This window comes from Lycium ferocissimum, chromosome 12, assembly GCF_029784015.1.
Source record: "Lycium ferocissimum isolate CSIRO_LF1 chromosome 12, AGI_CSIRO_Lferr_CH_V1, whole genome shotgun sequence".
In the NCBI taxonomy this organism is placed as follows: Eukaryota; Viridiplantae; Streptophyta; class Magnoliopsida; order Solanales; family Solanaceae; genus Lycium; species Lycium ferocissimum.
In genome coordinates this window covers 34,181,588-34,191,389 of record NC_081353.1, presented here as the reverse complement: position 1 = coordinate 34,191,389, position 9,802 = coordinate 34,181,588, and the positions used below count along the sequence as shown (strand labels likewise).

General features: G+C 30.6%; 1 protein-coding gene across 1 annotated transcript; it reads right to left on the bottom strand.

Moving 5' to 3' along the window:
• Nucleotides 1-3,589: 3,589 nt before the first annotated feature.
• LOC132040064 (chalcone synthase G-like) lies at nucleotides 3,590-5,527 on the bottom strand. Its single transcript, XM_059430675.1, has 2 exons — nucleotides 5,237-5,527; nucleotides 3,590-4,721 (listed from the first exon to the last, which is right to left on the bottom strand). The coding sequence occupies exons 1-2, from the start codon at nucleotides 5,412-5,414 to the stop codon at nucleotides 3,727-3,729; spliced, it is 1,173 nt and encodes a 390-aa protein (XP_059286658.1). The 5' UTR covers nucleotides 5,415-5,527; the 3' UTR covers nucleotides 3,590-3,726.
• Nucleotides 5,528-9,802: the final 4,275 nt, after the last annotated feature.

Sequence of the window (9,802 nt, the reverse complement as noted above, 5' to 3'; positions counted from 1 at the left end):
CCTAAAATATGTAAGATTCTCCGTTATTTTTGTGTTCTTCCTCATCATCTTTGTTTCTTTTTGGGCTTTACTAAGCCACGCATTTTCATCTTTCCCTGTATTCAGTGGAAGTTTAAAGGTTTTTTTTGTTTTTGTTTTTTGTTTTGAGGGATCCATGTATCATTCATCCTCATGTCATTTTAGACCACGTCTTTCTCGCGTGATCTCTCCAAGCGTCAACCGTCTTCTCTTTTTGAATCCGTTATTGCATGGTCGATTCGTAGCAATTAAAAAGACCACCTATTTGACACGGTCGGATCCGTACCTATTTGAACGAGTAAAATATTAAAGATCAAATCATTTAACCGCCATTACTCGTTCCTAGACGCCTCCGTCGCCGACCACCGAATTTTTCAATACGTATGAAGTTTTTGTTATTGGACAAGAGTAAAAATATTTATGTTCTCCAAGAGGTATTTTTTCTTATTAATGATTCACTTCAAGCCTATGTATTTTACTTGCATTTTAAGTATATTTTTATCGTATTTTTTGATGAATAATTCCCGTTTTTTCAATTCACCGACATCTATATTTTGCATACATTTTAAGTATATTTTTGTCGTATTTTTTATTATTTCAATTAGTTTGTGTTTTGAACTTCGGCTTAATTCCTCGTTTTTTCAAACCGTATCCGTATTTTGCGTACATTTTAAGTATATTTTTGTTGTATTTTTTATTATTTCAATTAGTTTGTGTTTTTAATTGTGTGTGATATATTTTTTCTACTAATTTGTTACTTGTAAATTTATGTGATTTTGAATTTGTGCTTACTTTTTATCAAAGTATATTTTGTAGAATTTATGTAGTGACAACCAAAGTGGCATTTGACATTGATATATTTGCATTGTATTTATAGTATATTTTCAGTATATCTTGAATGCGTTGTTATTTAAGTTAATTTGTTATTTTGTTATTTTTTCATGTTTTGTTAATGTAAAAAATATCTTGACGAAAAAAAGAAATTGATGCAAAGTTTCTCCGTATGAGATACGACGCAAATCGACAAGGCAACCCCGAATGCATTTATTGATAACGAGCAACCACCAATATATATATATTATGATATATTTTAGTAGATGTTCGGGAGTAGATTTCAGAACGCTTATGTTTTAAGTTGTTTTTTTTTTTCTCCAACTTTTTTTTGATATATTTGCGACATTATTTTTATGAAGATTTTAGAAGAAGTTTTATGTATTTTGGTAATGACTTTGTTGTATAGTCTAATCGTAGATTTGAATTCGTTTTTATTACATTTATATTTTTCTTGTATAACCTAAAAAATTAAAGCATTTCAATATATATATATTTTCAATATATTTTATATAAGAAATTATGCATTTTCTCTATATATTCATGGTACACTTGAATTCATTATTGAACCATAAAATCCATTTTTCTATACAATGTACTTCAAAAATTAAAGAACAATTTTAATACTTCTAAAATACACACAAAATACAAGTGAAATATATCATCGATTCAAATCTTAGATCAATTAGAATACACTAAAAAATACAATCATAACGTATAAAATACGTTGAATCAAAAACTAAGGATTAAAGTTTTTTTTATGGAGTCAAGTTTTCCCATCTTATTTTAAATAATAGTTATTGCACTCAATAACTAATATTTTTGATTTTTAATAATGTAATTTCATTGAATAATTTTAATCGAACACAAAACCATGTCTACAATCTCAACTTGTCACTATTTAATTGAACAAATCAAGCTTTGCATGATTTATGGAACATTAATAAGAGATTTTTTTAGTTATATTTTGGGAAAAATATTAAGAGAGTTTTGAATTCAAATTTTATGTGAATGATTAGATGTTGAATGAGATATGTGATTAGATATGGAAGAGAATGAGACCGTGATTTATGGAACATTAAAAACTGTTTAGTTTGAAAAAGATTTTTTTTCCAATCATTATGATTAGCATTTTGGCTATAGTTGAAAAATATGGACTAATTGTAAATAAGTGGAAAACAAAAGAAGGTAGCTATTATTTATTTTGGGCCAATCAAATGATTAGCAATAGTTGAAATTGGAAAAGTGGAAAACAAAAGAGTATTTATTTTATAAGGTTAATTTTTGTTGAATATGTCGATCACGTCTCAATTTTTCAGAGAAAAATTTATAAGAGGTAAACTCATTTAAACTTGTTGGATCCTTTTATTAGATACTTAAGTCTTAACAAATGTGTACCTATTAAAAATTAAAAACTGACATGACAGAAAAAGTATTCTTCCCTTTACTTGAGCGCGTAAATGAAATTTTCATCTTTACATAATATGCAGCGTGATAATTATTCTTCCCTCCTTATCATATTATAAGAAAACTAAGCATCACGGTCGTAAGGGGAAGTTTACCTACGCCTATTTCGCTCTTCCTTTTATAAGAAAAAAATAATCATTGAGGATTAGTGTTGTAATTTCAAAATCAATATATAATGGGTTCATCAATTTAATCTTTTCCACCTAAATATTAAGTTTTAGTTGAGAGCCGCCAATAGGGTTATCCTATGTCTGACACACATAACTTGTATTGCATTCTTACAACTAGATCAAAATTATGGGACTAATGCAATTTTCATTGTTAGTATGTATAAGAATATCTTGAAGATGAAACGTTAAACAAAAAGATACTCCTATCATTTGTCATAATTTAGTGTAAGAATATCTTTGAATATCTTCAACTGCACGTAATTATTTGTATCACATTTATTTATGCAAAAAATCCTTTATATTTTATTCGAAGTCTTGTATTAAAGCTCAATTTTGTCCTTGGAAATGACATTAAGAAGTAAACAAAGGGTAAGGAAGTCTTTTAGAGAATAGAATTTAGAATAAGTAGAAGTGTAGGGTTGTTGGAGCTGGGAAAGGTCAACAAAGATGAAGCTGATAGATGAAACAATAATTCGGTCAACATGAACCACAAATTAAATTATTTAATTTATCTTTTGGATGGAACATTAATAAGATACTAAAATATACAAAAAACTAATCCGACTATTTCATCATTAACGCGCAGAGGACTAAATTTATTATTGTTAAATTCATTTTTTAGGATGTACTTTGTACTAAACTTTTTATATTTTTGCTTCAAGATAATGTGGTGCATCAAGCACCAAAACCAAGGTGAATTATTAATTGCCATGCGGCCATGCCTACATTATGGTCTATGGATTACAAAGTTATGGGTAATGATCCCATTAAATTTTGTATGGTGCATGCCACTATGTATCTGAATCTTGACATAGCTCACTCGTTCGTTCTTTCAATTTCCTCAACGGGAGATAGACATTTATATAGGTTCTCGACTTATTTATTTGTTTTTAATTTCTGAAAGACAAATAGATATTTCGGAGATAACAGTCTGTTTGCTTAGAAGTGATTGAATTAAAACTATACTGTTTGTTTGATTGAAGGATCGATGAATATGCTTAGTTGAGTAATACACAGATCAGAATCATAATAAAGCAGTAACTTAAGGATCAAAATTATTACTTAGACCTCCAAGAAGATAAAGATAGCAAGAAATAAAGTGAGTTATTTGATTTAGTTAGTTAAGAGTATCATTATTTGTAATGTGAAATAGTAACGACAAGTATATAATAGCAAATAAAAAGAATGTAAAGCAAAGAGGCAATTCAAACTTAAATCGATAAACAAAATAAATCCTAACTTAAATAGAGATACTACGAAGGGCGATTGCCTCAATTGTTAATCCAGGCCCAAAACTACAAAGCACACCCCACTCAAGGCCTTCACCTGTGCTACCCAACCTTTCCTTAATAGAGGCTTTCCTCATCTCATCCAAAGCAAACAAAACAGAGGCACTGCCCATGTTTCCATAGTCACTTATGACATGTCTTGTAGCCTTGAATTTTTCAGGCTTTAGGCCCAACTTTAGTTCAATTTGATCCAAAATTGCACGTCCACCTGGATGAGCTACCCAAAAGATTGAATTCCAGTCAAAAATATCCATTGGCCGAAATATATCCACTAAAATTTTCTCGATATTTTTTGAGATTAAGGTAGGAGTATCCTTATGTATATGGGATATCAATCCAGCCTCACTAAGTTTAGCATAAATTACATGTCCACTATCCGGGAGAAGAGTTTGATTTGCGAATACAAGCTCAAACAAAGGCCTTTCCACTTCGAAGATAGGATCTGATCCAATAATGACAGCGGATGCCCCATCACTAAAGAGGGATTGACCAACCAAAACATCTAAGTCAGTGTCACTTGGGCCATGGAAGCCCATCACATTCATTAATTCTGAGCAAACAACAAGGACTCGAGCACCCTTATTATTCTCCGCTAAGTCCTTGGCCAATCTGAGAGCGGCGCCACCACCAAAGCAACTTTGTTGGTACATCATGTGTCGCTTAATTGATGGACCAAGCCTAAGAAGTTCAATGAGTTGGCAGTCAGCCCCAGGAATATCCACACCAGTAGTGGTGCAAAAGACCAAATGAGTAATCTTGGATTTGGACTGACCCCATTCATTGATGGCCTTTTGGGCTGCATCTTTTCCAAGTTTTGGCACTTCAACAATTGCTATTTCTTGCCTAACATCAAAGGAAGGTGCCTTGTATCCACAAATATTAGGATTCTTTTTCAAGATTTCTTCTGTTAAGTGTGAATATCTCTTTTTAATCATTGATCCAGCACCTGTAACATATGAAAAATGTAAACCAATATTAACTAAAACGTTATTTGAGTTTCAATACCACCCGTGCAAGGTTCATTAACATGCTCCTAGTAGTGAATTTGGGATTTTAATGAAAAAAAAATCAAAATATAAAAGAGTAAACACACAAAAAAGTCAAGAGAATTCAACATATAATGTATATACATTAAAAAGAAGTAACATATCTGCACAATTATATAATTTCCTGACAAAAGGGGTGTAAAATGACTCCTTTTGGACAAGGAGAGCTCCTCCCTTGGCTCGTAGGTGCAACGAAGATAAGAAAAATTAAAACAAACAAACAACAACATACTTAGTGTACGTATTCTCATTGGTGGGGTCTGGAGAGGATAGAGTGTACCCAAACCTTACCCCGAGATAGAGAGGCTGCTTCCGAAAGACCCTCGGATCAAGTAACACATCACAAGGCAGTTTGAAAAAGACATAAGAAAAAATAAAATGGAATGTATTACAAAAGGAGAGTAAATTATCTTACACATGCGCTTAAACTTCTCCTTAAGCTCCGTCTTATGCTCACTGTTAGTGACACGAAAATAATAGTCAGGATAAGTGCTTTGATCAAAACAATTGGAAGGATTGGCTGTTCCGATGGCCAACACGGTGGCTGGCCCCTCGGCTCGTTGTGCCCGACGGAGCTCCTCGACAGTGACCATTTTTTGCTGGAACAAATAGTGAGTACTTTGCAGCTGTGTATTTTTTTCTAGCTTAGAGCATTCACTTTGCTAAAGAAATTGTATTAGTATTTTGTTCTCTCTAAATGCTGAACGGGGTTCACGGGCAAACGTTTGTTTTCTTTAGAAATGTTGACATAATAAAAGATTAATTAACTGCAAATCTCGAAACAACATGTGTTTCTCGTTACATATACTCCCTTCATCTCAAAGTATTTATGCTTTTTTGGTTTACGCGCCGCTTAAGAAACAATGATTAAAAGGGAGTTTTTATTACTTTAACCTAATTTATGTCTAAGCTATTATCTCTTTACATTAAATATTCAAATCAATTTACGTGTTAATGAAAGAGTTTGTAGTCTTCAAGAAATTTTTTACCAAGGGTGAAATAGGAAAAAGATGATTGATTTTGCCTTGAACTCCGAAAACAATAAATAATTTGAGACAACTATTTAGTAACCACGACAAATATTTTGAGACGGAGGGAGTACTATACTTCCACCTGTTTAAAATAAGCGTTCATTTAGCCTTTAACACACACCTTAAGAAAATACTAATTTCTAAGTGAAAAAATAGGGAAAATGACATAGGGTACCTATTTAAGATTCTTTATTATAAAATATATAGATAATTTTCCTTATTTACAAAACATAACGATATTTTAAGAAACATGACGGATTTTCATTTTTTTTAAAATAATGTTTAATTTTTTAAAAATATTTTTTCAACAAAAATTATTATTTTTTAAATAATATTTTACTTCTTAAAAAAATTATTTTTTTGCTCGAGGCTTAAAAAATTAACTCAAATTTTTGTGTATGAAAAATGTATACATGAGCGAAATTTTTAATATAATTTTCATACATAAAATTGTATGCGAAATTTTAAGCCTTGAATTGTATGAAAGTACTTTGTAGTTGTATTCATTTTCTAGAAACCTAATATGAACTTTATCCACAAAAAATGTGAGCGAAATTCTAAGTCTTGAGCGAGATCACATTTCATACCGTTTTCATGCATAAAATTTTGAGTGTAATGTTTAAGCATTGAATGAGATATACACATTTCATATATATATATATTTTAATACACAAAATTTGAGCGATCCTTGAGCAATATATACACATTTCAGGCACAAAATTTTGAGTGATTATTTTAAGTCTTGAATGTTGTATAAAAGTTGTATACAATGTTGTTTTCATACACAAAATTTTGAACGAATTTTTTAAGCCTTGAACGAGATACACATTTCATACGTTTTTATATAGTTTTCATACACTAAATTTTGAGCGAACTTTTTAAGCCTTGAGCGAGATATACACATTTCATACACAAAATTTTGAGCGAATTTTTTAAGCCTTAAGCAGGAAAAAATTTATTTTTTATTTAAAAAAATTAAAATAATTTTTTAATTATTTTTTTAAAATAAAAATTATTTTTGCTTTTCAAAAAAGTTTGTGTGAAAGATGAAAATTCGTTATGTTATGTAAATTAAAAAGTTTTGTCATATTCCGTAAATAATTTTCTTATTATGTGTTTATAGTCATTCACCCAAAAAAAAACCTTCATGTATTTTAACTAAACTATCCTTAATTAATAAGACTCTAGATTTTTTATTGTCTTGAGCAAGTAAGGGAAAATCTGAAAAAATAAAGTTAATTTCTTTTTAATTATATAAGTGGATACACTTGTTTTGAATCAAAATACAAAGGTTAACCGGAGGAGTATTAATTTTTTAGATTGGAGTAGACTGGAGTGCTAGTGTACTACTAGCTAGGAATCACAGATTTAAAAATTCTAGTAATTTGTTCTTTCTGTCGTTGAACAGGATCACATGCAAATTTATGATTCTTATTCTTTAATGTTGAAGAGAGACTTCACATGCAAATGATATAACAAATAATTAATTAGCTGTAAGCCCAGATTATAGCTGGTTCACTGTTATATTACTAGGGAGAGTACTACTAATCACACGCTGAGGCGAATCCAGGATTTTTCAAGAGAATGAGTCATGTTGGATTTTGTAAAAAGAAAAGACGTAAAAGTGCATTGGATTAAATCCAATCTTAATCAGTGCTTCATTCGGTCTAGTTTGACCATGAGTTCCTTCAGTTAATATTAGATATATTTTAAGGATTATATACATAATATACAGAGTTTAGTTGGGTGACCATGTGTTCACCTGACCCATTTTTAATGCATAAATTCGCCCCTGATCACACAGAGATCTAATCACAATATTAATTTGTTAGATTCAACTGCTGAAATCCTAGTCCTAGACATGGTACTTCCTATTCTCTAAATTCCAAAGAAATTGAGACTATATATCACCATATTCTCCTCCTTCAATCATGGACATCGAGGGAAAATTGAGAGTTTAGAGTTAAATTATTTTTAAATAATTATTTTTTTTCGAATTAACTAAAAATGAAAGTATATCACATAAATTAAGACGGAATCGATAACGAACGGTCCAAAAACTAACCAATGGGGCTAGCTAATTTTTCCAAATTATTGTTTTGCATGTTGTTATTGGGCCGATCCTTTTGGATTTGGAAAAATTACTTGGTGTATTTTTCTTCTAAGGGGTAATTATTGATAATAACTATCTTTTACAACAATTACATTTCGTAGCTACATGATACATCAAGTGGCCATGGTTGGAGTGGTTATTGAGCGTGAGCTCTGCTCTTGCCTGCCCAAATTCTAGTCTAACCACCCACATTATTTTTCTTACATATTTTTCACAGCATCGCCTAAAAGTCACATGTGGCTTGCTTCTGCAAATTGCCCAATAATATTGAAAATATGCAGAGGAGTTGTAGTTATAAGACACACTTTGTTTTAACTCAAAACAGTAGAACTAATCAAGAAATATATAATTCATTTGACCACTAAAATGTGCAAAATCTTTAAAGAAGAGATTGATATAAGCTAGTACCTACAAACTTTTTTTTTGTCTTCCTTTTAGTTGTTAAAAAAAAAAAAATGATTTTTCACATAGAACTACGGCCAGGTGATGACAATTACTGGGGTTTTCTGATTTTATTTATTGATTTAGAGCTAGAAATGTCTGTCATTTTTAAGAATTCATTTGTCTAATCTAATTTCAAATAGGATTACTCTTCTTTAACTCCAACCTAAATTACTCTTCTTCTTTTTTCAAAAAAAAAAAAAAAAAAAAAAAACACTTCAATCAAATAGTGTCCAAACGCCTACCAAATATTCGTCCGGTTATCATTATTTGCAAATATAATGATCTTCATTGTTTGAAACATTGAAAAACTTAATTGAGAAGGAGTGTCTCAAGTAAAACAATGATTTTCACTCATAAATATTTACCTTTTTATTTTTTTTCAAGATGAAATTCATGTCCAAACACTACTTCAAACCTCCAATTACTTTTCTACTTCAACTTCTACTTCTAGTATCTTTTTTACCCTACATTATCCGAATATTGTCCAAACGATTAAAAAGAGTTTTTTTTTTTTCGGGGGGGGGGGGGGGGGGGGGGGGAGTGTTGGTGTTTGAGCTCAGTTTCTCTTTTGGTGGAGGTTATGTTATGTCCCAAAATTGTAGGGCTGCATGACCAATAATGGATGCTGCAATCCCCGCACCAAACTAATCCATTACATATACCTTACCAAATATATACTCTCTTAGCTTTAATTTGCTTATCTTACTTTCATTTTTAGTCTGTTAAAAAAGAATGTTATTTTTTATATTTAGTACTTTTTATACCTATATCCTCTATGGTATATTATATTTAAGATCACAAGGTTAAAAAATATTTTAATACATTAGACACATCCTTTGTTTAAAAGCATCACATTCAAAAAAAGTCTTTATTTTCTTAAACTCCGTATAACTGAATCAAACTGACACATAAATTAAAATAGAAGGAACAATAAACAAATTAGGGAGTTTCTGGCGTGCCCATACCTTCACATGCAACGGGACTCTTAGCTAGCTGTCCCATACCCTCATGCAATAATTTGTTTCGTAATCGAATAACTCATAGCAAAGTAATGGGTTATAAAAGTTACAAAATTTACATAGTTCTGTCAATGAGATATAAGTCATTAGCAGAGAGGTGCACAAATTAATATGGTAGCAGGTACATGAAAGACAGTACATGATCTAGTCAATCCAAAATATCGAGAGAATAACCTCATATAGCGCTAAGTGACAAGTGTATTTCCCAATATATAGTACTCCCTCCATTTTATATTACTCCAATTATTCTTTTGATCTTTTTGCTTTTTTATTTTTGTTTAAAATAGCTTATAAGACTTTTAGATTTATCGAGAGAATTAATCATATTCTTCCAACTTACCCCAATATATAATCAAGAATCATTAAATAACTTT

Bases quoted from the DNA above. Each gene is read 5' to 3' on its own strand.
- LOC132040064 (XM_059430675.1), bottom strand. From the start codon at position 5,414: ATGGTCACTGTCGAGGAGCTCCGTCGGGCACAACGAGCCGAGGGGCCA. The intron at 4,722-5,236 runs GTAAGATAATTT...CATATGTTACAG, and splicing joins GGAGAAGTTTAAGCGCATGT to GTGCTGGATCAATGATTAAA.